General features: G+C 48.5%; 1 protein-coding gene across 1 annotated transcript; it reads left to right on the top strand.

Annotated features, from left to right (window-relative positions):
* The first annotated feature begins 76 nt into the window (after positions 1–76).
* Kctd5 (potassium channel tetramerization domain containing 5) lies at positions 77–26,050 on the top strand. Its single transcript, XM_027424897.2, has 6 exons — positions 77–363; positions 12,856–12,964; positions 14,342–14,433; positions 16,053–16,148; positions 17,958–18,083; positions 24,302–26,050. The coding sequence occupies exons 1-6, from the start codon at positions 112–114 to the stop codon at positions 24,329–24,331; spliced, it is 705 nt and encodes a 234-aa protein (XP_027280698.1). The 5' UTR covers positions 77–111; the 3' UTR covers positions 24,332–26,050.
* The last annotated feature ends 706 nt before the right edge of the window (positions 26,051–26,756 follow it).

The following is a 26,756-nucleotide window of genomic DNA, read 5'->3' as shown; positions in this document are numbered from 1 at the left end:
CCTGGGCGGGCATTTTACTGGGGTGGACCTGTGGGCGGGACAACTCGTAGGACTGTATTAAAGAACGGACGCTTCCGGCGAAGGGATACTGTGGCGGGGCTTGTTGGGATCATGGCGGAGAATCACTGCGAGCTGCTACCGCCGGCTCCGAGCGGCCTCGGGGCGGGGCTGGGGGGCGGCCTGTGCCGCCGCTGTAGTGCTGGGCTCGGCGCCCTGCCACACCGCCCCAGTGGCGTGTCCAAGTGGGTCCGGCTCAACGTCGGCGGCACCTACTTCCTCACCACCCGGCAGACGCTGTGCCGGGACCCGAAGTCTTTCCTGTACCGCTTGTGCCAGGCGGACCCCGACCTAGACTCAGACAAGGTGAGGGCCTCGTGGGTCAGCGGGGGGCCGGCCGCCTTGGTCGCCATCTGCGGCACACACCTCTCCACAGCGAGGGCACTCAGCGGAGCGGGCACTCTGAGGCCAGAGTCCTGGGCCGGAGGGAGAGGATGGCACTCGGGTGCCCATCAGCCTCAGCCCTCTGATTAACAGTGCCTCTCTCCCTCGCCTTGCCTTTCATGCTCTTTGGTCGAGAAGGCTTTACTGTGGCTCTAGTTTCTTTTTCTCCGTAGGTTCTTTTGCTCAGGGTGTGTGAACACCATCGCCCCAGCTATTTGCTGGCTTTGGAACCTGAGAACCCTTTGCATTCATCTGGTCTTTTCACATTCCAGACGTTTAAATTAACGTAGGCCATGAAGGTTGACACAGTGGCTGCCTTTTTCCCAGTGACTTGCAGAGTTTGTGCTCCATCCTTCTCATCCATAATATGAACGGGCTCTGAAGTTATTACAAGGTACCTCCTGAGTAAAAATGTCCAAAGGTGTCATTTTACTTCAAATGTATGAATTATTTGTATTGAATTCATGTTCGGGGCCAGATGTAGAAAAATCTTAAGAGTTGTCTAAGAGAGACCAGATGTAGAATCCTTTTGATCAGCTTTCCAAACTTGGTTTCCCCACCGCCTTTGCAAAATGGTAGGAATTTCCAGGGTAGTTTGTAGTTTATCTTACATATAATTAAACACTAATACTGTTAAACTTTGGATAATAAAAAATATTTCGATTACAAGAGTTGTATGGCATAGTGCATAACTGATATCTCAGAACTGCAGTATTCAGATTTAGAAGAAAATAGCTTTCTCCCTTTTCTCTATAGGCCTTATACTAACTTTTAGAGTTTTCTGGTTGAGCCTACATAATAGCACTTGACTTTGTGCCTTGCCAGCCTGAAAGTTGCTGCTCAGAAGGCTTTCCCGAATGACTGGGAGCCCATTTCACTTCAAAAGAACTGACTGAACACCTTCTCGGTGTGGTCTGGCATTATTACAGGAAATAAGAATGCTAGAGTTACTGCAGAATAACCAAGAAGTTAGGGTTTGAGATGAAAGCATGTTAGTCCCTCACAACCCTTCTCCCGAGGTGTCCCCATTTCTGAGTTGACCAAGTCTTTTTTCTGATAGAGAACTAACCTTCCAGAAAATGTCAGCTGGATTTTCTTTTTATAGTGAGGGTGTATGTTTTATTGTTGGTTTTTCAAACAGTGAGTGTTTATAACCATTCTTGTCTTTCTACTCAAGCATCCCTGTCTTGTCTGTTACATCAAATTTTAAATCGGCCTTATCCATTGGCTCTAGTGTCTGCCTAGTTTTAGCCCTGGAACAATGGATTTAGAACTGTTTCACTTTAGCATAGTTAAAGTCAAATACATCTTTTCATCTTACTGCCTCTTAGATTACTTTATAGATTAACCTTTATTGGGCCAGTGAGATGGCACCTGCTGCCAAGCCTGACAGTTTGAGTTAAGTCTCGGGACCCACATAGTGGAAATAAAAAACTGACTCTTCAAAGTTGTACTTTGAACCAGGCGGTGGTGGCACTTGCCTTTAATCCCAGAACTGGGGAGGCAGAGGCAGGTAGAGCTGAGCTTGAGTACAGCCAGGGCTGCACAGAGAAACTCTGTCTCAACCCCCAAAAGAAAAGAGGCTGAAGAGATGGCTCAGTGGTTAGAAGCAAGAGCTGCTCTTCCAAAAGACCCAGGTTCAATTTCAAGCACCCCCATGGCAGCTCACAACTGTCTATAACACTAGTTTCAAGGGATCTGACACCCTCAACATACATATTTGCAAGCAAAACAGCAATGCACATAAAATAAGTCATTAAAATTTTTTTTAAAAGTTGTATTCTGACCTCCATGTGTACATTATGGTACCTGTGTGCCCACACACATATACACATACATAAATCGATGTACCTGTGTGTGTATTTCCTTTACTGCAATGAGAGATTCTCTTATCAGGTTGGTTTTTTTTTTTTTAATTTATTATTTCAGAGCTAGAGAGTTGGCCCAATATTTAAGAACACTCATTGCTCTTACAGAGGACCCAGATTGGGTCCTAGGACCCCTCATGGTGGCTCCTAACCATCTGTAACTCCAGTTCTTTTGACCCCTTTGTATGCCAGGCATGCATGCCGTGTACATATGTGCATGCAAAATACATACATAATGTAAAATAAATCTAGAATTTGCTTGCTTTAAATTACATTTGATTTCTAAATAATAAAGCCACAATTCAGAACATAAAAATAATATAAAAGCACCAGGCATGAGAGAAAGCAACTGTATCCCAGCATTTTTGGAGGTAGAAGTAAAAGAACTGGGAGTTTGAGGTCATCCTCAGCTACATAATGCATGTGAGGCTAGCCTATGCTACTAGGACCCTATCTTCAGAAAAATATAGTGGATGCAATTTTGGTACCATAGTTGACAGTGTTTGTTTTAGTCATAGATTGCTAGAAAGAGTAATTCTCATTCATATTAGTCATTACTAGAGTATTCAAATAAGAAAAATCTATAAATGTTCTTTGTTCTCTGTACCCCCCCCCAAACCAGGTTCTGATGAAAGAGTATCCCAAGAGGTTCCACCTTAATTAAATCCAAAGGAGGAGTTAGAAGGGAAGGGGTGTTAACAGATGGAGGCCATTAATTACATGATGGAAGATAAACAGGATGTTGATTCACATGGAAAGATCTCAAAGCTCTGACCTCATAGTTAAGATCAAGGAAAAGATACCTGGCAAATACTACTGGAGTTGAACTTTAACAGGGACCTGGTGGAAGAGTCCCTTTCTGGTATTTGGTATTTATTGAACACTTAGCTTTGCAGAATGTGATGCCAAGATGGGACTTGTGTGAAGAAATTTAAAGGAAGAAGTTCCCAAGAAACCTTTCAGGAACCTTCTGGGTTTCACGATTATGGGAGAGCACCAAAGGCAGACTATTTGGGGTGTCCGGGCTGTGGATTACTACAGGGAAGTAAGTTTCTGGAAGACACGTTCCAAAGTTGTTGACAGACAGATTGCTAGGGATAGTAGAGAATGCAGACACCAGGCTTGCTTGACTGTCCTTTAAGCTCATATCCAGTCTTCTGGGCTGTATCTGTCCCTCCATGTCCTCAAAGCTCAGGGTGGAACTTATCTAACGACCATGCCTTGTATCCCTAGACCTTTGACCTCTTATTTCAGGGGCCAACTTTGAGCCCACTGCTACCATGAAAGTTCTTTTTCTAGACAGCCTGAGTGAATTCTCACTTCCTCTTGGGACATCCTCCAGTGGGACTATGGCTGTGCTGTGCATTTGAGCATCTGCCATTGTGTGTCATTTTTCTCTCCAGTGTTGTCTTTGGGGGCAGGCCAGGCATGAAACTTCTAAGCTGCCCGTGGGAAGTGCTTTGCAAAGGCTTGATATTTGATCCATGTTTCTGCATCCTATGTTATGCTGAAAACAGAGTTGCTGTTTGTAGCTCAACTGGCCCCTGATTTAGTGGGATGATGCTTCAGGAGGAAAAGGGAAATTGCAAATACTGTATGGTTGGTTGGAAGCTATCTTGAATTAGAGTGTTCTGTCTCTGACCAAGCCAGATCTAGAGAAAACTGCTACTCACACATGAACTTCTACCCTTGGAATAGCCACTGTTCCAGCTTTGAGGTTGTAGATATAGTTAAACCAGGTGGGTCTTTGGAAATAATGTGTACTACAACCAGGCCTCTACAGTACTCTGTGTCCACTTTGGGTGCAGTTGGTGCTAATGAGTTTTAGGGTTGGAACAATATGAAAGGAATTTTAAGCCAGGGCCAAGGGATGGGATGTAGGTGGGAGAACCATCTTTGGATTAGTTGCTTGGCAGGAGAAGTGGGGATTACTTAGGGTATAAATGGCAGATTTTGTTCTGTGTAACTAAATCAGAGAAACTAGCCAGGAGCATCCTGTGCACTGGGCAGAGTGGGCATCTAAGGCAGCTGTGTGTTTTACTTCTATAGTGTGTTACAGATGTGGCTCTTAGTGTGTTCTTGGCCTTGATGGTGCATCCTAGTGTTGTGCCTCCTTTGCAATGGGTGCTTGTCCTCACTGTGTCTGTCACCTCTGTCAGTGTGCTTCATTCAGAAGTCCCTTGGTCCTGAGTAGGTCAAGAGGACTTAGCACATGAGGAGTTGGATCTTTCTGAGAAGAGCTTGTCTCGATATCCTCTGAGGAAGCAGGAAGATGGCTAGCGGGTATAACGTTCTTCTTTATTCTGTCCACTACTAGTGTAGTTCAGTTATGCTTGTCCAGCATAATGGTGCCTAGCTTTGATTTTGCACAGGGGTCAGAAAACTCTGGCCATCTGCTAACTTTACCACATCCCATGTTCTTGGAGCTATTGATTCCCCTGTGGATGGAGTATGGGTGCTGGAACTCACCAACCAGCTCTTCTCAGAGTTTGTACCTCCTGGTCCAGATGCAGAGGTTTAGTGGTAGGGGTTATCTACTGCTTCCTAGGCATCAATACAGTCCTTTTTTCAGAGCTCTGTCTGCACTTCGCTTATTCGGTAATTCCCTCCTCTGCATACTCTGGGCTACTAGCCAATGGGAGGGTCTATATGGCTAAATTCCAGTAGACTCCCCTTGTTCAGGTGCAAGCTGCCTCTCATTAGGCCTTGAAAGGGGCAGCTTGCTTTCAGCTTGCTGTGGGAAGGAGCAGAGCTGCCTGGTTAGGTGCTGCGTTTTCTTATAAGATGTTTGATGCCTTCAAGCTTAGGAAATACAGCTATGGAGCTTAGGTGCCACATCCTGTACCCATGGAGATGGCTTTGAGGTAACCCTCAAAACATCTTAGGGTAGGATGTGCCCCCAGCATTTCCACTGCCCTTGTTATGGTGGGTTCTTGCTTCCTTAGCAGTTGGGCTCTACACTTTTTGTTCTAGTTTTGGAAATCAGGCCGGGGTAGCCAGCTCCTCACTGTCTGTGGGCTGAGGTAGATTTTTCTAAGCAGATGAGGAAAAGTAAATGGCACTAGGTGCTGGATAATGAGGGAAAGAAGACGAGAAGCTGAGGGCCTGCTCTTTGAGCCTAGCAAGAAGGTAAAGAAATTTTATGCTGTTTACCATATGGCCATGTGTGAGGAGGGTAGAGGCTACCTTGAAGCTGACGGGATTTTAGTAGCTTTGGAGATGCCTGAGGGGATTTCCCAGGTGAGGCATGAACCTCTGATTGGGGTGTCCTGGCCAAAATGCCCTGGACTGCCAACCTATTAGCCAGAATGGAGAGGCTGTGGCTTGGGCCTTGAAGACTGTGGAATCCAGATCCTCAGTGCTTATACTTCCTATTTCCCTTTTCTCCTGTCTAGCTGATGATGGCAGTAGTGTGTTAAATGTACTGGAGAGAGAGAGAGAGAGAGAGAGAGAGAGAGAGAGAGAGAGAGAGAGTGTGTGTGTGTGTGTGTCTTCTATCCAGTGTACCTGCGGGAGGCGGGGGGAAGAACCACCTGAGAAAACTTGGGGGATGGATGACTCCTTCTGTGGTGATGCAGATGTTCGTGGAGGTTTTTTATTTACACAGGTGTTGGGCTCTGGTGCAGTTGGGGAGGCTCTCCCTAGAAAGGCTCCTGACTACTAAATCAGTAGGATACTAGAGTGGAACTCAGCTCAAGGAACCTGCCCTGGGTGAATTCCAAGCATGCTGTTCCATGAGAAGACTCAGGAGCCTCAATTGTGGGTTCCAGTTCACAAATCTCAAAAGCATTACTAGTGTTTTCAATTCTAGTTTCCAGCTAGGGGTGGGAGTAATGAATTTGCCATCTGTGGCAGGGACACTTTTCTTGGGTCATGATTCTGAGAGCTCTCCCTGGGCGAGAGTAGGGGATGGTCAAGGCCACACTAAGGGTCACAATGTGTTCCAGGGTGTTTTGGTGGCCAGGTGAACTCCTGGCAGCATGTGTGGGCTCAGCTTTCCCAAACACCAGTGCACTGCTGGGAGAGGCTGAGGTGTGTGGGGAGGGGCCTGGTGTACAAATGACAGGCCTGGGAAGCAGGAATCTGCAGTCTGTCCTCACTCTACATATGTTTCTTACAAGCCTCCTGGGTCCCTGAGCCTCAGTATCCTCATTGCAATTGGTGATATCTAAGACCTCTTCTGGATCAAAGATGTGACAAATATGTATAAAGCAAAGCAAGAAAATAGAAATAAAGGTTTATATATGGATGTGTTACTTCAAATGGGTAATTTCAGAGTAAAATCTTAGCATTTGTAAGTAGGTTGATTGTGTATGTTGGTACCCACAAAATTCAATGCATTAGTCTTTTAGTGGGGACAGTTGATAGAGTAGTCTTCCAGATTTAATTCGCAATACTCTACTCTTAATTTTAATTCTCTTCTAGTGGCTGTGCCTTTTCCTTTCCATTGGGATGGGTGCAGGTGAGGGAGACTCAAGGAACTACCGCAGACCTGTGTGACACTCTACAGCTGCATCTTCTTTTAACTCAGGGTCTTGCCTGAGGCATAGTGATGTTGGCCCTTGTCTGCATGCTATTTCCAGAATCACAAGGCTGTGTTAGGGTCATGCCCTAGAGGACAGCAACAGTACGGGACTGTGTTATGATTGGATGGCTAATGACCAGCCTCTTACTAGGTTTTTCTGCACCACAGACACAGGCTTGAGAAAAGTTTGTTTTTGGAGTTAGGCCTCCTGGGAGCATGTTTGACTTGGGCCTGGCCTACCCTTTGCCCCTTTCCTTCTCCGGGGAAGATGTCCATGGGCAGCTACCCTGGCAAGGTCTGGACAGCCACCTCAGAGACCTGAAAACTGCCCTGCCTGGCTCAGTGGCCAGTAGCTCAGGCTCGGGGTTTCTTCCTGCTGCAGTCTTGGGGCTCAGCCTCCACATTATGCCCACTCAGTGCCAACTTGGGCATTAACAACCTGTCTCACATATGTGGACTGGTGGCGTGTATGTGTGGGGGAGTTGACTTTCATGTAATGTTCAGAGCTAAGTCCGGTGATCCCTTTTTTTATGCCTTTGGAGAGAAATGTACGTATTTCCAGCCAGTGCTGCCACAAGTAGGTCAGACACAGATTCACTGAGAAGTGGGGAAGGAAGGGTTGGTAGAGACAAATGATTGTTGAGAAAGCAGCCTTAATTCTGATGCTTTTGTAGAAAATAAAACCAACACAGCACAGGCTTTTCCCTGCATCATGCTTGACTGCTCTTTGAATCTACTGGAATTCAGACATGGTTTCTTTCCACATCTTGAGTGCTTCATTTGGCCCCAATTACTGTAGTCAATATCTTGATAGTCCTCTTGGGGGCCTGACTTGGAGGTGTACGCTTTTAATCCCAGCACTCAGGAGGCAGAGACAGGTGGCTCTCAGTGAATTCAAGGCCAGCTGAACCTATATAATAGAGTGTCTGAAAAAAAATAATAAAAAGTCATGTTACCGATTTTATGAGTGAACTGAAGCTTGTATTCAGATTTGTTTGTTTGCTTGTTTTGGTTTTGGTGTTGATTTTCGAAGCCAGGATTTCTCTATGTAACAGCCCTGGGTGTCCTGGAACTCACTTTGTAGACCAGGCAGGCCTCAGAGATCCACCTATTTCTGCCTCACAAGTGCTGGAATTAAAGGCGTGAGCCACCACACCTGGCTTGTATTTGGATTTGTATTTCCTGGTGTTCTCTATTTCCATGTTGGGATGGAAGCCCTAAGCTGTGTTACCAACACCAGGACATGCAATGCTGGAGGCTCATTCTTGTCAGTCTTCCAACACACCCTTGCAAACATGACTACAGTCTGGAATGCTCCCACAGTGGACCCTAAGCAGCACTGCCATGTGTGTCATGATGGAAATATGTGGGATATAGGGCTTGGTCTTGGCCCTTGCTATGGAGGTAAGATCTCCCACAGACAGCTCCTAAAAGATTTAGTGTGAATGGTGCTCATACCCCACTGCCTCTCTCTCCAGACTCTGGCTGGCCTCCGTGGCTGTCCAGGCAGAGAGCTGTGAGGTGATGCATAGAGGGAATGACACCCACTGTCCCTGATTCCTGTGAGTGTCTAAATGTGAGCCTAGACTTTGGAGTTTTAGAGAGATTATGATTATTTTAAAGAGACTGGACTTTACTTTTTCTCCCCTGAGACAGGGTTTCTCTGTGCAACAGTCTTTGCTGTCTTGGAACTTGCTTTGTAGACCAGTCTGGCCTTGTACTCACAAGAGATCTGCCTGCCTCTGCCTCTTGAGTGTTGGAGACTTGACTTTCAAAGTTTAGAATATGTTTTCTATTGTGATACTGTTATTCATGACATCTTGGGGACAACAAGAAAGGAAAAGTTATGGCTTAATAGTGGTGTGTTTGTATGACAAGTTGATCACTAGTCAGTTGTGCTGATTACTTTTGTGTCAGCTTGCCACAGTCTAGAATCATTTGGGAAGAGAAAACCTCAACTGAGAAAATACCTCCACCAGATTGGCCTGTGGGCCAGGCTGTGGTGCATTTTCTTAATCGTGAATGATGTGCCAGAGCCCAGCTCACTGTGTGGTGCCATTCCTGGTCTGTTGGTCCAGGGTGCTAGGTGGAGGAGGTGAGCAAGCCATGGAGAACAAGCAAGTAAAGAGCACTCCTCCATAGCCTCTACAGCAACTCTTGCTTCCAGGTTCCTGTCCAGCTTACATTTCTTTCCTGACTTCCTTCAATGATGGATTGCAGTGTGGGATGTAAGCTGAAATAAACCCTTTCCTCCCTAAGTTGCTTTTGGTCATGGTGTTTTATCACAGCAGTAGAAACCCAGTTAAGACAGGGAAATTCACTCTACCCCCTCTGGACATAGCCCAGTGAGAGTCACTGCCCTGCCTGGTGTTACAGCTTTGCTTTCCAACCTGTGTCATTTCTGTCTCTGGGTTTGTGTGGAAGACTCCTTGCCGAATACTTCTCCGTTTTCATTTCATTTTCAAGGTGGTCTGTCCTGCCATTCTCAGCACATGCTACCTTCCCTGGGTGGCCAGGAGTCCTGATGCTGGGACCTTCACATATACGGCTATATATGTTCGCATAAGGCCTATATATGGGTTCAAGTTCTGTTACTCATCCCGGCCTCCAGTCTGGCTCAGCAAAATTTTCAAACTGTTTTGGTCTTGTTTTTCTAGAAGACTCCATATTTAAAGTGCTTCTTTACTGGATGCAGACAGTGGTTCCCCACAAAGTATATATCCTGCCCTTTGTTGTTGGGTTTTAGGCAAACAGGACATTGGGCTCCGAGCAAGAACACTGCCTATAATAGTCTGAGGCTGTAAGAAGGTTCCATGGGCTGGGTGGTGGTGGATCACACCTATAATTCCAGCTCTTGGGAGGCAGAGGCAGGCAGATCTCTATGAGTTCAAGGCCAGCCTGGTCTTCAGAGCAAGTTCCAGGACAGCCAGGACTACAGAGGGAAACCATGTCTCAAAATGGGGGCGGGGTGGGGGTGGGGGTGGGGACAATGACGACAGACCGACTCTTAAAAGGTTCCTTGGGCTGCTGTCCCCATGTCGCCACTTCTGGAGCTTGTAGTTAAGTCTTTAGTTTGTGGTGGCAAGCCCTCAGCTCTAAGACAGGTAGAGACTCAGGGCTGAGTACAGCCCTTTGTTGTTAGACATTTCACATTCTGGCCAGGATCTCACTTCAGGTTCTCTAAGGTGTTGTTCTAAGTGATCAATTGTTTGCAAGAGGCCATTGTTCAGGTGTGTTCTTTTTGTTTGTTTGCTTTGTTTTGTGAGACAGTTTCTCTGGCTGTCCTGAAACTTGCTTTGTAGACCAGACTGGCCTTGAACTCAGAGATCCACCTGCTCTGCCTCCCAAGAGCTGGGATTAAAGACATGCACCACCATGGCCTGGCCAGGTGTGTTTTGGGCTAGAGTGCAGATCTAGAGGGCAGTTTTTTCAAAGCATTTGTCAAAAAGCTGCCTCCTGCAGGGCATGTTCAGTGAGAGCCAGCCACACCCAGCACATGAGCTGGCCAGGCTCTGCAGGTGAACATAGCTAGGCTGAGGCTCAGCACCCTTCATGGTTTTCAGGCCAACTGCCAATGCCATCACACCCAGCGCTAATGGCTCCTCTGATCTGCCACAGTAGCCCATGTCCCCCATGCCCTAACTCTCCAGGACTCGTGAGGCCTAGGCCACTTCATGTAGTCTTGTACCACTTGTCATTCTGGAAGTCTCCAGGAGACTGCTGAGTGAGATCACGCAGTAAACAACTTCCTCCCATGCGTCCCTTCCTTCCTCTTCCCCCCTTAGTGCCCTGGAGGACTTTTAGGCTTCTTATTGCCAGAGAAGATGGACCTGAAGCCATGACCATCATGACAAGAGTGGCCCCCAAAAGTATCCAGGGTAGGGATGAGTACATCCCCTTCTGATCTTTTTTTCTTGACCTATCAATAGTGTGCCAAGGGGCATTGAGACATGAATATTCCTGAGCGTGGTGATGTAGAAATGTCACACTCCAGGGGGCACTTCCACATGGACAGAGTGGGGAACTCTTGTGGTAGAGCCATTTCTTTTTTCCAGACTTCAGCCTGCTTGTGGCTCTCTGTAATGTGGGAATAACTGCCACTGCCCTCCTTGTTTTCTTGGCTTTACTTGGATGATTGGACTCCAGAAGACTGAGACTGGAGGTGACCTTAAGGAATAAAGGCCAGGTGACAGGATGGAGAGACCTGGGGCAGTTTGACTTGTTTGTTGTCCTTCGAGGGAGTTGGAAGGACTAGAGAGCTAGACATTTACATTGGGTGGAACAGGGACCACAGAAAGATCAATGGGCTTAGGGTGAGCAACTGGCTTCCATCGTCCCTGTCTCACAGACCTTAGTGATCAATGACAGCCACAACTCAGGTTTTTCCCTTTGATCTGAGAAAGGCAAATTTTTAATCATCCTGTGCCTGTAGGTGTTGGGAAAAACCCTTGAAACCACCAATTTTTATTGCCTCAAATACACAAATGGTTGTCTGTGAAGACAGCTTCTGAAGGGTCATTGCTTTGTGACTTGGTCCTCTGTGAGCTCTGCTATTCATGGGCAGATAACATCTTAGGCCCCATGCTGTCCTTTGGGCCTAGATTGGTCAGCTTTTCCCACTGGTAACAAGGACAGTATTTTCAATGGTCTACACCTACAAAGTCCTCATGGCAACCGGAAGCCTGTGTGCACTATTGATTTGTGGAGTCATCTTCTTTTCCCTGGTAATTGGCATGGCCTTGCTGATTGAAAAGCTGGGGTGGTAGCCTCACCTCAGCAGAGACCTTGGAACCCACTACATCCTTGGGCTGCTGTCCCAGATAGCTGTAGAAGCAGGTATCGGGCTCACCCTTTATCAGCTTGTGTGGGTCCACACCAGAAGAAGGTCTTCGTCCCAGTTGGACTTGGCAACCTCCAGATTACATGTAGCCAGTCTGGCAGGTCTGGAGTAGGGTGTGACAGAAACTCACTGACCCACACTCTGGGTGAGGGTGTGTCCTTGTAGCTTTTGTGCATCGCCCTCTTTGGTAGTCCCCAATGCCACACCTCCCCTGACCCCTGCCAGGCCTGTGGCTCTCCTAGTGGACATCTGTTTCCAGCAGGTCTGCGTGGTGAGATATCACGTGGAGCTGTGTGTGCTCAGTACTGGAGGAGGATGTCCTCCATGGAGACTGCGCTGGTGAGCATATGAGGGTATCAGTCCTGAAGGGAGCTACTGCCCTGTCAGAGTCAGCAGGCGCTGTAAAGGTTGTCCTACAGACAGTTCAGATTCCACAAACCACTGACCACAGAGGAAGGGTTTCCTTAGCTATCATAGTCACCAGGAAAGCCCAAGGGCTGTGGTTCAGCAGGAAATGAAGGTACCCTGTGTGGTCATTTCAGCATTACCACTGACCCAGGCTTCACTTGTCAACAGGAGGCTCCAAACAGTAGGCTTCGGGCCTCAGCTGTGGAGGGTGCTTTCTCTGGTTGGTGTACTGCTGCTTGACTTCCAGGTCTTAGGTTTCTGCTCCATGATGCCCTGGAACAAGGAGAATTGGCTGCCAAGGCCTGAGTCTCCAGAGTCTTAGGAGTTGAGCCATGGAGCAAGGTGTGGTGATGCACCTCTGTAATCCCAGCACTTGGAAGGCTGAGGCAGGAGAATTATGAGTTCAAGGTCACCTTGGGTTACATGGCAGGGTCAAAAGCCATCCTGGCCTACACAGCTATCCTATCCTGTTCTATAATGGAAGTGGGGGTTGATTTGTGGATATCAAACCTGACTTTCTCAGAGTCTTTTGGAGCTGGAGCAATACCTGGTTGGCTCAGATCAGTAGACAAAGGAAGGCAGTCTTGACATTGAGACCTGTGTTATATCAGCATGGAGGCAGACAGAATCAGAATGCTCTGAAGTTCCCTGAGACAGGTGCATGAGCAGCTGTGGAACCTGCAGTGCTAGTCTGTTGAATATGGTCTGGCCTTAACTGGACTGCAGAACTGCTGGTTTCTACACAATAACTGACAGCATTTTGTTCTTTATAGGATGAAACGGGTGCCTATTTAATTGACAGAGATCCCACCTACTTTGGACCTGTACTGAACTACTTGAGACATGGAAAGCTGGTTATTAACAAAGACCTCGCAGAGGAAGGTAAGGTCCGCATTTTCAAAAGACACATGAACTCTGCACTAGGTTGTTTGTGGTTTTTGGTTCCCTGTACTGGTTGGTTCCTTGAAGTTGCAGGTGCCTCAGGCTAGAGGGACTGCATTGCTGAAGGACCTAAGCTATGCACCAAATGGCCAAAGCCATGTTACAGACTCTTTCAGGTGTCTTGGTGGTGCAGCGTGGGTGGCTCTTCCAGGTCTCACTGTTGCTTTGGTTTCTGTAGTGTGAGGCTGTTTCTTGCGGATACTCTTGTAACAAAAGTCCTGGGAAGTGGGGTGTGGAGCCCCTCACTGCTCTCCTTCCAGATCAACTCAAAGATCCTGGACATTTGCATAGTCTCCTTACTGGCCACCATTCTTTATCTTGCCTGGTCACAAGTACAGGATACACAGCACCAGGCTATCTTGTCTTGTCTCAGAAAAGGTAGGGCCATTCCAAGAAGTTCCTAACTGTAATTTTGCAGCTGTTATGAATCATAATGTAAATATCTGATAGGCAGCCCCTGTGGGGGTCGAGACCATAGGTTGAGAACTGCTACCCTCGTATCAGTTTGTCTGGGTTGGATTGTGGAGCTGCTTTTTGAAATTCCTATCATGAATCTCCTTTCTTTAGGGTCTCATTAAGTCCCTGATTACTGTTACAATGTGGATTGTTACAGGGAGATCTCATTCTGCTCTGGAGTTGTGAGAGCCATGCTTGTTACCTGACAGCCTTTCATACTTCATTCCCTGCACTCTGCCCTTGCCAGGTTTCCCATGTTGTCATGTCATGTGTTACCTTGAGCTGTCCTAGTCTGCTTTGGCTTCCCTTTAGAAGTGGGAAACCCTTTAGAAGATGAGGAAACCCGAAAGCAGTGCTCTTGAATTCTAGTTTTAAGTTTCTAGGAAGTTTGAGTCTCAAGTGTGGGACATTAGATAATAGGCTATGGGGAAAGCTTTGGAGCCAGAAGTGACTCCAGTCAGTTCTAGTCTTCATTTGAGCAAGGGAAATGGTCTATGTGACTGTGGGGCACATGCAGGAGTCTATGGCTTCCATACTGTACCCAACAGGAAGAGCCAGTAGCACAACCAAGCCACTTCCAGGCTGCAGAGAAAAATGCCAGTAATCTCCCAGTGTCTGTGGGCTAAGAGCAGCTGTCTGTGCTATGTGTCACCTGTAGTGACAGTGCCATAAGTATGTTAGTAAACCGACCTTCATTTTTAGTCCTCTCCTGAGTGCTGAGAACTGAAAGAGGTCTGTGAGGATGTTGTGACAAGCTGGGCACAAGGACTTCAGGCTAGGGATAGCATGGGTGCAGGGATGAAATACTTGTTTGCTTTGGTCTGATCTAGTAGAAATCACAGTTATTTACCTCTATTTCAGGAGTGTTGGAGGAAGCAGAATTTTACAATATCACCTCACTAATAAAACTTGTAAAGGATAAAATCAGAGAACGAGACAGCAAAACATCACAGGTGAGACAGGTTGGGGGGAGAGTGTCACAAGCAGATTTGGCTTCTCTGTCTATCCTTATCCCTGTGCCTCAGGCCTTGCTCTCTTTTTCCTCATCTGCCATGAAGGGTCCATACGCCTTTGCTTGGTTCCTTGCCAGCGAGTTCACTGCAGTCAGTGAAGACGAGCATTTGTGTGGAGGTTGTGTGATAAATGCATGGGGAAGACGGAGGTCTTGCGAGGGCAGTGGGATGCTGGAGAGCAGAGGCCCTCTGGTGGGGGAGTATCAAGACCTAGTTTGCAAGTACAAAGGCCTGTGGCCAGCATGGCAGAGAAGAGAGCATTGGCGAGCTGGGAGGAGTTGGGCTTCCTGGGTTCCTGGCTGCCCATCAAGTGTGTGTGTTGTGAGTGCTGTGAGAGGTAAGGCAGTGGCCCCAGCTTCCCCGAGAAAAGTTCTCAATGGCCTTCAGCACCGGTCTCATCAGCAAGCTAGCTCTGCACCCTTACCCAGCTCATGAAGTGAGTGCTGGCAACACCGCCTGACTCGGTCTACTTAGAACCCTCTTACTGCCTCGCCCCGATCAGCCTTCCTGGTGTGCTGCTCCTGGGCACTTTTCCACTGCACACCTTCACACTGGCACTCTGGCTCACTTATGGCTGGGAATGAAACAGATGCTCGTCTGGCCAAGCCTTCTGCCCTGAGCCCACTCAGTGGCAGGGAGGGATCTGAGAGGGAGGCTTCTCATCATCATGGCATTAGAAAGGTCCTGAAGGTTCCCATCCCTCTCAGTCTGCCTCTTCTTTCCCCTTTATCCCAATCCCACTCAAGACCGTGTGATCTATACTGCTTCAGTCTCTGTCTACATTGTGAAGGTAGACGAGATTCTCCTGGCAGGGCCTGGCCTCACGGAAGCATAGCGGGCATTGCCATTGGATGTCTTGCTGGTGAGGCACTTTGGTCGTAGCCAGTGTGTGGCTATTACCCATGTGCCACTAGCATGAAACACAACCCAAGCAACAGTAGCTTCAGACCTTTATGTCCTGTACATATTGGTGGCTCTGGAAGGGCAAACTTGTCTCTTGGTTGTTCCTCATCCCACACCCAAGACCAAAGTCTACCTGGAACTGCCCAGGGAGTCTCTGTTGGGCAGGAAAGGTTAAGCAAAAGATTGTATAGCCCTGCATGGAATATATAAAGGTTTTCTGGCCAGGTGTGGTGACACACACCTTTAATCCCAGCACCTGGAAGGCAGAGGCAGGCAGATCTACCAGGCCAGCCTGCTCTACAGAGCGAGTTCCAAGACAGCCAGAGCTACACAGAGAAACCTTGTCTTGAAAAACAGAAACACAAAAAAAGGTTTTCTATGTGTTCATATCTAGCCACAGGTGCTCTGAGGATTTCAGGAACATGACTCATTTTATTTCGGAATTTAGAAGTAGAAATATTTTTTGAAGGTGACTGGGAAAAGCTGCAATAGCAGCTGTTGAAGCAGCTATGGATCAGATGTGTGGATATGTTCAAGGTTGCTTTGGTTATTGACTGACTGACTGATTGACTGACTGACCTGTGGTGATATGAGGTTAAGGTTGCTTGGGTGCATGGTGGGTGGGGCCTTACCTCTTGGGGTATTTGTCCTTGTAGATGCCAGTGAAGCATGTGTACCGTGTACTGCAGTGCCAGGAGGAGGAGCTTACACAGATGGTATCCACCATGTCAGACGGCTGGAAGTTTGAGCAGGTGATGAATGGGGGCCCATGGGAATCCTCAGATCACAGAGACCATTCCCTAGTTCTCATCCTCCCGACTTTCTTTGTGGCAGTTTCTAATGCAAGCCCCTCCCTTGAGGCTGTTCTGTGCCATGTCCAACACTTGCTTTGTGTGTGTTCAGATCAATTCCCGAGTGTTCCTTGCCCACACACACACACACCAGGTGCTGGCTGGTCTCTCCCTTCGAGGGGTCTGCTGGGTCTTATGGGCTGCGTATGTGTGTGTGTCTTGTGCCCAGACCCTGTTAGAATCACATCAAAGGATTGGGCAGGAGCAGATGTCACCATGGTAGAGCCTGCCCCTCATGTGCCTGACATGTGGCCCAAGAAAGGCTGTACATTGAAAAGTAGCTGTCACAGTTTTTGGAACTGTGAACTGGGTTGCCTCATTTGTAGCCAAGCGCCTTTTGCTCTGTTGTCTTGTGACTTCTGGCTGGAGGAGTCTCCTCCCATAACCAACTTGAAGACTTTGTCCTCGGCTGTCCTAGATGATCCTAGACCCATAGCACAGGCACTCCTCTTCCCCTCATTTCTGACCTTTGTGCAGTCACCCTGGGGACCTCCATGCTATCAGTTCTTTCTGGTGACACCCAGAGAGCCTGAGTCATGCTGGCTAGGAAGGAACACTGCTTCCCTGAGGCAGGGCTAGTACTAGATTGACAAGCTTTCAGAGAACCAAGGTGAGGCCCAGTCCCTTTGAGGTGGTCAGTCCACCCTAGGGCCACTCAAAGGTCAGTGATTAGGTCAGAATAGAGCTGCCTAGTGTGGATACAGAGTCTCTGGGAAATGTGGGTTTATGTGTTCTCCTCAGTGGGACCACCCACAACTACCTGATCCAGGCCAGCACTTGTGCCATCTGTCTTTTCTTGTGGGGTCCACCCCTTTCAGCCATTGTTCCCCATTGCTGAGGGGAGTAGTAGCTTGCTCATGCAGTAACCTCTGTTTCTGATATGTAGACACATGAGCAGGGACCACAGTGGCTAGTGGCCTTTGAGCCACTGCTTACTCACTGTGCCATTAACATCCTTGCTGTGGCTACAGTGTTTTCCTTTGAGTTATTTTTGTGTTTAAAGGAACAAAAGTGCTTGATGTCTGTGCTCAGCTTTGTCTCAGACCCATGGCTGGAGTAATGAGCATGGTCTTGGCCCAAGTGGCATACATGGTGACCTGGAGGCTTATGAGGCATGTTAGAACAGGCAAGGGCATGCAGAAGTACAAGACATCACCTTCAGTGTCTGTCAATGTCAAGCTAGGCTCTTGCTTAGTGCTCCAGCTTTCAGTGCTGTTGGCCTCTGTTCTGCTTTCCTGAACTCCCTAGTATAGCCCTTGGGTTCTTTGCCCTAAGTGGGTACTAGAGTTAGTCTGTAAAGAACCTACTCAGCCCAGGAGGGCTTCTGGCTGTCATCAGAGACAAGGACAGCCAGCACTAAGTCCGCAAATGTTGCTTGTACATGAACTCAGGCCTTGGCTCTCACTCACTTGCCTTAACCTTTGTACCACTACCTCTCCTTCCTCCGCAGGGTAGCTAGTCATCCCCTAGGGTCCAGCCTGGAACATCAAGAGAGCCTGTTCCAGCATGTTGTGCAATTATGTGGGGGTGCAGGTGTGGGCTCCTATAGTGTGCTGGGAATTTGCTTCCTGATAATTCTATGGAAAAACCTCCTGGCTGAAGCTAGCTCTCATGTCCCTGAGCTTCCACACTTTGTGCCATGGTCTTCTTCCTAAGGGGCAGATACACCTGAGCCACTTCACACTGTCACAGGCTATGTCTCCCTTTCAGCTGGTCAGCATTGGCTCCTCCTACAACTATGGAAATGAAGACCAGGCTGAGTTCCTCTGTGTGGTTTCCAAGGAGCTGCACAACACCCCGTATGGCACAACCAGTGAGCCGAGTGAGAAAGCCAAGGTGAGTGCCAGCAGGATGTTCCTAGTCCCGGGGGCAGACACTGGGTTTTGCTGTTTTCTCTGGACTCTTAGTTGTTGGGTTTCTTGGTGGCTTGAGATCTTCCTAACAAGCCATCTGATGTGTCAGCATGGAGGCCCTTTGGCAGCACATGTTTCCACAGCCACCAGACAGGGCTGTCCCTAGAAGTGTCTAGACCTCAGGCCCCATCAGTTGGGCCTCCGGACTGTGGCTGCTTACTCAGAGGACAGCCTCAGGTGTCGGGGAAGTCTTAGGACACAGGTAGAGGGCAGCTCCCCGAGCTTGGATGTTTTTAGCACAGCAGCTGCCTCAGCTGTACACAGTTAGTTGGTCTTTCACATTTGGTTTAGTGTGTCCTTCAGTCCTACCCTTCAGGGCACTGGGTTTTCTGTCTCCCAGGGAAAGTAGCATGCCTCGTTTACTTTTAGATTGCCCTCAAATGACCAACTTTGGTGACCTTTCCCCTGAATGCCCATCTTTCTCATGGCTTTACAGCTGCCAAAAGGACTTAATCTATATTGTGAGGAGGTTTTAGGCATGGGCCCAAGTCCTATTGGTATTGAAAAATGTGTCCCTCTTCAATACTACCTGGCTCTGGGCCTGATGGTGGTGGCAGAGAGCTTTAATCCCAGCACTCGGGAGGCAGAGGCAGGCAGAGATCTGAGTTCAAGGTCAGCCTGCTCTACAGACTTAGTTCCAGGACAACCAACACTACACAGAGAAATCCTGTTTTGAAAAACCAAACCAAAATAAAACAACCCAGAAACCAAACCAAGCAAACAAAAAACCAAAACCGAACAAACAAAACCCATGGCTATGAAATAAAGCAGGCAGTACAGTTCCTGAATGTACTTGACAGCAGCAGTATCCATGGTCCCCAAAGCCAGGGGAAACACCCTGTACCCTGGGCCACCCTTCTGAAAGCAGTGGATCCCCTTGAGACTTGTGTCCTCTATGGTCACCAGCCACCATGTCCACACTGAGCCCTGTCCACAGTGTCACCTGAGCATCTGATGGCTACACTGCCATAGTCTTCCTGTTTCAAGTGGAAATGGTAGGAATAAGGACTATTAGGGCCATGAGACTGTGGCTTGTGTGAGGAGTTAAGCCAACTGTGAGTGAGCAGAGCAAGCACTAGGTGGACACCTTGCTTCTAGTGCCAGCTGTAAGTGCAAAGCCTTCCTTAGCCACTGTGATCTGAGATCTAGCCCTGACTTAGAATGTAGCAAGGGTGGTTGGGCTTAGGGCCTCCTTTTGTCTCAGAGAAGTACACCTACCAGAGATTTCTGGGGCCAAGAGCTAGAGAGCCCTCTGTAATCGGGTATAGTCCTTCCCCTGTGCTGGGAACCCCTCTGGATCTGTGGGTCCAGTGTGACTCTGAGACTCCCCACTACAGGCATGAGTTATTATTGATGGACTGGTCAGCATTTGCCTATTGGCTGATCAGTCTTAGCCCCTTTGACCAAAGCCCCACCTCTGTCATGCAGTGGGCCATTGATGGAGCCAGGTCCATAGTCCTCTAAGTTACTTCCCAGGAGCCAGGCTACAACAAAACGTTCCTTAGACGGGGCTAGGTCCTTGGCCTGCCTGGGAGCTGTGAAGGCAGGTGACTGTGGCAGGTAAAAGACTACACAATTGAGCCAAACCTAGGGATCCTCAGGTTTTCCTCCTGGGTGATATACTGGTTAGTCCTCCTGCAGGCCTGCATTGCTCAAGCTGGGCTGACCGCTGTCTTTACTTCCTGCTGTTCACACCAGAGCGACGAAGAGGAGACAAGGCACCAAGGCAGTGACTCAGATTAAGTGTAAATGTCACGGTGAGCTCTGTAACCCTTTAGGTAGACCCAACACCATAGTCTCCTTGCCCCATGACCCTAGTGACTTTTGCCTCCACCCTTCCTCTGTACACCCTGTAGTTGACAGGAACTTTGATAGTTGTGCCTCTGTCTCTGCGATAGAGCTCTCTGTAGAAGGGACAGGGGACTGTTGCTTGAATGCTAGGTGCTGCTCTGTTATAGTATCCCTCCATGGATGCCATGTGCAAGATTGGGGCTTTGTGTCATTTGAGGCTGTGAGTGTGGACACAGGAGCATTTCTGGGGCTGAGCAGTGAATGCTTACTCAGTTCCACCTTTAACCTATGGGTGGTCTTCTTGGCAGTCATGGGGCCATAGCCTCACGTAAGTTGCTGGGTCTTTTCTCATCTCAAGTACTCAGGGTTGCGTTTTCCTTGTATCCTTCTTCCCTAGGGTTGAACAGGCCCTCAGCTCCACACCCCCCCTCCATCCAGGCCCTCTCAGTGTGTTCTAACTATCTACATCTTGAAGGCCAGACCTGTGCTAAACGCTGTGTGCCTTGTCACCTCAATAGGGCTTACCTGTTGGCCTCTATGCAAGTGAGAACATTGCCAGTGAGTAGGTGGGAGCAAGAGCAGCCCTGGGAACATGAGTGTTGCCCAAGAGGCACGTTGCTCCTTGATAGTGGAACTGTAGGCTGGGAACCCTCACTGGTGCCCTGAGAGCAGCTCAGTGCACAGGGAATGTGGGGAGGCACCTGGCCAGCAGGCATCTGGGCTGGTATTTTGGAAGCAATGAGTATCCAGCAAGGAGCACTCTCAGCCCTGAAACTAAGAATGGTGTTTTCCATTTGGAGTTGTACCCTTTCTTTTTTCCTTTTGAGGCAGGGTTTCATTGTGTGTAGTTCTGGCTGGCCTGCAACTTAACATTAAGAGCAGGCTGGTCTTGAACTCTCAGAGGTCTACCTGCCTCTGCTTCTGCCTCCTGAATGCTGGGACTAAAGGCATGTGCCGCCCTACCAGGCCATCTGGAGTTGTACCTGTAAGTCATTGTGCAAGTGTATATGTCACAGCTACAGTTTTTGTCTCTTGACACTCAACGTATTTCTGATCTAGCCCTTCAAGAGAATTCCTCATGAAGCAGTAATGGTGATACACAGCTGTGATCCCAATACCTAGGATTAGGAGACTGAGGCAGGAGGACTCTGAGTACCAAACTAGCACAAGCTGCGCAGTGAAACCCTTCCTCAAAACAAATGGAACAAGGGACCAGTGGAGTGGCTCAATGGGTACAGTCACTTGCCCTGCAATCCTGGTGACCCACCTGTGACTCCCCAGAACCCATATTAGGATGAAGCTAATTCCTGAAAGTTGTCTGACCTCCACACAGTGTGGCATGTGGACATACATATACACTCATAATCATAATAACAAAATAAGTATATAAACTTTCTTTTAAAAAGGAAAGAGGGGCCGGGTGTTGGTGGAGCACGCCTTTAATCCCAGCATTCGGAGGCAGAGGCAAGTGGATCTCTGATGGTTCGAGGCCAGCCTGGTCTACAGAGTGCCAGGACAGCCTCCAAAGCCACAGAGAAACCCTGTCTCAACCACCCCCCCAAAAAAAAATAAATAAATAAAAGGAAAGGGGGCCAGGTATGGTGACACTTTTAGTCCTAGCACTTGAAGCCAGAGGCAAGTAGCTCTCTCTATGTGAGCTTCAAGCCAGCCAGGGCTACACAGTGAGACCATCTTTAAATAAATACATTTAAAAAGTAAAAGGAGGGGCTGGAAAGATGGTTCAGAGGTTAAGAGCACTGACTGCTCTTCCAGGGGTCCTGAGTTCAATTCCCAGAAACCACATGGTGGTTCACAACCATCTGTAATGAGATCTGGTGCCCTCTTTGTGGGGAACCAAAATATTTCCGCTATGGAATATTTTGAGATCCAGCCTTTGGTCTCACTAAACATGGAGCACTGGAAAGCTCCGGCCCACTATTGTATTGTTAATGCCAGTAGGGCTACTATTGTTTACCATGGCCTCAGGGTAATATGCCTCCTAATTTGCATCCCTATGCGCCTAAGCATCTGAATAGGCCCTCACCTGGGCAGGGAGAGCAGAGGTGTGTGAGGACTGGAGATTATGAGGTTAGGAGTTAGGGGCGAGCGACCAGAGTGCAGAGAGGGAACAAAGAGAAAAATGGTTCCCTCATGGTCATGGCTGGATGGTTAAGAAACAGCAGAAAAGATGGCTAATAAAGAAATGACTCTAGTTCTACAACATGGAACTGAGAGCTCTCTAATGATGATAAGATGCCTGTGTTTGATCTTTATCGCTGTTGGGTTGCTAGGAGCTTCCAGGTCCACACACCCCCACTCAGGTAGAACCTCATGGCTGTCATGGGTTAAAGCTGAGACATGCCGGGCCATGACACCTCTTCTGGCCAGCAGGCATACATGCAGACAGAACACTGTATACATAATAAATAAATCTTTGAAAAAAATATAAAGTAAAAGGAAACATGAAATTTAAGAGACAGGGTCTGGCCGGGCGTTGGTGGCGCACACCTTTTAATCCCAGCACTCGGGAGGCAGAGGCAGGTGGATCTCTGTGAGTTGGAGACCAGCCTGGTCTACAAGAGCTAGTTCCAGGACAGCGTCCAAAGCCACAGAGAAACCCTGTCTTGAAAAACCAAAAGAGAGAGGGGGGGGGTCTGGCTCTGTTGCCCAGGCTTGTTGGTCCCAAACTTCTAGGTTAGTATCCTCCTGAGTTGGCTTCCTAAGTAGCTGGGACCCTAGGTATGTATCATCATACCTGACTGAAAGGATAATAATTTAAGCTGTAATGAGATAAAAATTTCCATTCCTCTGTGCACTTTTCAATGTCTGAAATGGGCACATGGTTTATGTTTCAGCACCTCAGTTGTAACATCCCTTTGGAGGGGTTCTGCAGCCACTGGGGTAGGAGACTCTTAACTGTGACCTGCTTGGGTGTGAACTGTGACAGGCACTCAGCCTAAGGCATGGTGGGACTCTGCCAGCAGCCATACCTGCCTTCGGGTGGTTGGAGAAGAAGGTCACCGGGAAGTACCCAGGCTTCAGAGGCTTTGAAAGTACCCTGAAGGGAGGAGAGGCATCTTTCAGTGGCCAAAGACTTCTTGAGAGTCTTCAGGGAATGTACTTGGATGGCTCTAGCTCTAGGAATTCTGGACTTGTGGGAACAAAACAGTGGGCCCCACAAGGCAACTCTGGAGCAGGCACCAGTTCCCAGAGGTCACAGGGTGGAGCCACGTGCACTGGCCTCCCTGTGAAAGGAAGGAGCATTCGTAGGGTAGTCTCGCACCGTCCAAGACAGTGCTGCCTAGCTTCAGTGTAAGATGATGGTCTTGCTGTTATAGGTCCTGGTGGAGCTCAGCCCCTTCAGGATTTCACATTGTTTTGAACAGTCACTCCCATGACCACTTCTGCCAACTATACCCTCACCTATGCTGGCTCAGGTGGTGGTTGAGACCTTGGCTCCCCAGTAAGAGGGTGGCCCCTAGAGTCACCTCCAGATGCCCTGGAGAATTCAGAAATTGCCCACTGTGTGGAGTATGCCATTGTCAGACTAGGGAAAGCACTATCTCATAGGCCTATGCAGCTTCCCCCTGAGGTGCTAGGGTGGTGATTTCAGCCTCCCACAGCTCTTAGTGGGGCTGGTCTAGGGGCAGGCGTGGTGTTTGGGGTGCTGGTGGGTATGCAGTAGCAGCTTGAGAGAACTTGGTCTTCTCTTGAGCCCTTCCTCATAGCCTTCCAGAGTCAGCTGGTCCTACTGCACCAGACCAGTAGGGCTGCTCACTATGACAGTCCATGCCAAATGGCTCCCTGTGAGCTTTCCTCGGCTCTGAAGCCTTCTACTGTATGAGTCATACTTATCCTGTCGCAGCCCTAGAGGCTACTGGAGACTCATTTTATGGATTTGGTTCAGCAGCATGTTTTGAAGGCATCCAGGATCTTCCATCCCAGCTGAATAGACAGCTGACCGCAGTGTACTCAGTGGTTAAGTGAGTGAGTGCCCTGTTTTTCTGCCAGAGTGGGAGCAAAGGGTGAGGAGGCAGCAGATGCTTCAGGTGATCGAGCAGATGGAATAGGGAGGGAGGAGATCCACAGCATGACCTTGCTTGGAAGGTTTTCTGAGGTCAGGCAGAGGGGTGACCAGTCAAGAGGTGCAGATCTTCTCATTAGTGGATGAGTGTGGAGGTTGATTACTGGACGTGAGGTGATATGGAGCCTCATGTCAGCCACCCACTGCGGTTTCCCAGTTAGCTGGCTGAGGTCCTGGCCTGAAGCTGAGCCTTCCTTTGAGCTCTGCTTTCTGAACAGGACCTTGGTCAGGGCCTACATCCTCACTCTGCATTCCATATTTTTCAGATTCTGCAAGAGCGGGGCTCAAGGATGTGAGGAGTACTGACAGCTGAAGAAATGATATTCTTTTCCCCAAGATAAAGTGAACCGCCATGTGAAGAAAGCATGGCTGTGAGAAGAAACCTGCTTTTGATCATTTCTCTAGAGATCTGGGTGTGGATCCTTTTTTGCCTCAGATGTGGGTGGAGAGACAGCCCAGCTGTCAAGCCAGTCGTCTCCACAGGGAGGCAGCTAGAGCTGGTTTGGCAGTCTCTGTGGCCTCACTGTTCTTTCCGAGTGCTCCGTGGGACTGAGGCAGGATGCTGCTGACCAGCCCACACATTCCTGAAGATGATTTGAAGGACAAGGTCCTTGGTGCTACACACAGTCTGCAACAAGCAGCCTGGGCCTTGCCAGGAGGGGGGGCAGCTGCCGTAACTCCTGTCCAATGCACTGTGGCTTAGGGCATGGGTACCTGCTCATCACTGGTTGAGCACCAGGCCCTCGTCCTTGGGTCAGGGAGGCCGCTGTGCCTCCAGGCATGATTGGTTGATTTCTCTTGACCTCGGCTGAGGCTTCTGACAAAGGCAGCCTCCACATTATCACTACTTCTGGGCACCTCCCCTGGACTATACCCCTTCAGAGCCAGGCTCTTATAATGGCCTGTCAGCTTGGCCCAGAATCATCAAGGCTTCTCAATTTGTATTTTCCAGGCAAGAGGACTTTGTATCCCTTTTTTAAAGTGTGGATAGACCACCCGGTGTTTATACTCTTTAGAAATGCCTAAAAGTGTTGCTACATTTTGGATTGATCTGTTAATCATTTAAGGAAGGTAGATGTTTTGCCTCATATGCCCCACCTGCGGGCTCATGGGGGAGCTGGCGCCTACCAGTGCCTTTGTTGTGCCTGGGATGGAGGCTGGGGCAGGAGGCCTGTCCACCTGGCTTCTGGAGCTGACACTCCAGGTCATGTTGAACATTCAGGATGTTTACAGCGCAAACATGTCTCCTTCTCACTGGCTCTCATTTCCTTGTATAACTATGCAGTTCTTCTCTTGTATTTCTGGAGTGTTTGAGACTGCACAACCTGCATGGGCTCTGTTCACTTGACATGACATTGGAGCTGCTAAGGTTCCTGCAGAGGCTGCGCCTGCTGGCTTTGGAACAGACCTTTCTCAGCTGGTTAGGGGATGTAGCGGGCCACAAACTTGGCCCAAGCAAGCAAGCTCTGTGTGCTTCTTGACCCCTGGCTTCCCAAGGGAGCTGTGCAAACTGACCGCCGTGACTGCCTGTGTGCAGGTCAGAGCCTCTAACACTGTTTCAAATGCTTCCGGAAACTTCTTGCCTAGGCCCTCTTCCTTCTCCTCTGCCAATAACTGATTAATCAAGTTCTCCAGCGTCTAGGACTGACCTCGTCCTTTCCTAAGGTCTGTTGTATGTTGTTAAATGTTTGGCTTAAATGATTCATAAAAACCTTTCTATTGGGTTGATTGGGCTTTAGTAGCCCTGAGGTCAGTGGCTCTGCTGTTGGCCATGGGAAATACTCTGGGGAGTGGCTGGACACTTAGCGTTGTTTGATTTATGACCTTGACAGTAGATAGGCTTGTGGGGGTTTTTGTTTTTGTTTTTTAATTTAATGATATTAAAACTTAATTCACTAAAATTCTAAGGGGATATTTATACTTTTATACTTTTTTAGGTATCCGTATTTTATCAGCTTACTGTTTAATGCCTAAGTTTCCCCTGAAAATAGTAAATAAAATTGTGTATTTATGAATGCGTTCAGCAAATTACTGTCTTGAAGTGTGGAGAATTGCTGTCCCTCCTGAGTATATCCTGGTAGACCAGAATGCTGTGTTCTTACTTCTAGAAAGCAACCTCTTCCTGGTTCCCCGAGGACTTGTTTCCCAGAGTCAACAGGGATGTCTCGGCTGCCCAGACCCTGAACCTTGTATATCCTGTGTCCTATTGTGTGGCCAATGTAGCCAGGTTGGTGGCCCAGTGACCCTTGGGTACAAACAAGGGATGTCCTGTTGCTCAAGTTGAGATATGGGGCTTCTGTACAGCACTCAGATGTCTGGACCATGAGGTACTCTGTGACTAGACTGGGAACACAGTCCAGGGCAGGGTCGAGACTCTGCTCTGAGAGGTCTCTTAATGCTGACCTGCCTCACAGCGGAAGACGAGAAAAGCAGGCAAATCAGTCTCCAAGCCTGTGAGTCTCAGGCCAGCACTTGCCGACCATGATGGCCCAGAGCTTGCCCTAAGGGTGTCCTCAGCATCCCCACAACCTGCCCTGTACCCTTGTCTGGGCTCTAGTTTTCCTCTGTGGAGTAGAAGAGTAACCAACTCTTCTTTGTGCTCTCGAGAAGGCACTCAGCAAACAGCTCATCCGTAGAGGCCACTGAGTGCTCAGTGGGGAGCCCTAGGGGGTTCCTCGGGCTTGTTTGGTATATAGCAAGTGCTATTTTATTTTATTTTAT

The sequence above is a fragment of the Cricetulus griseus genome, chromosome 7 (genome assembly GCF_003668045.3).
Source record: "Cricetulus griseus strain 17A/GY chromosome 7, alternate assembly CriGri-PICRH-1.0, whole genome shotgun sequence".
Taxonomy (NCBI): Eukaryota; Metazoa; Chordata; class Mammalia; order Rodentia; family Cricetidae; genus Cricetulus; species Cricetulus griseus.
This window is presented reverse-complemented; position numbering and strand designations above follow the sequence as displayed.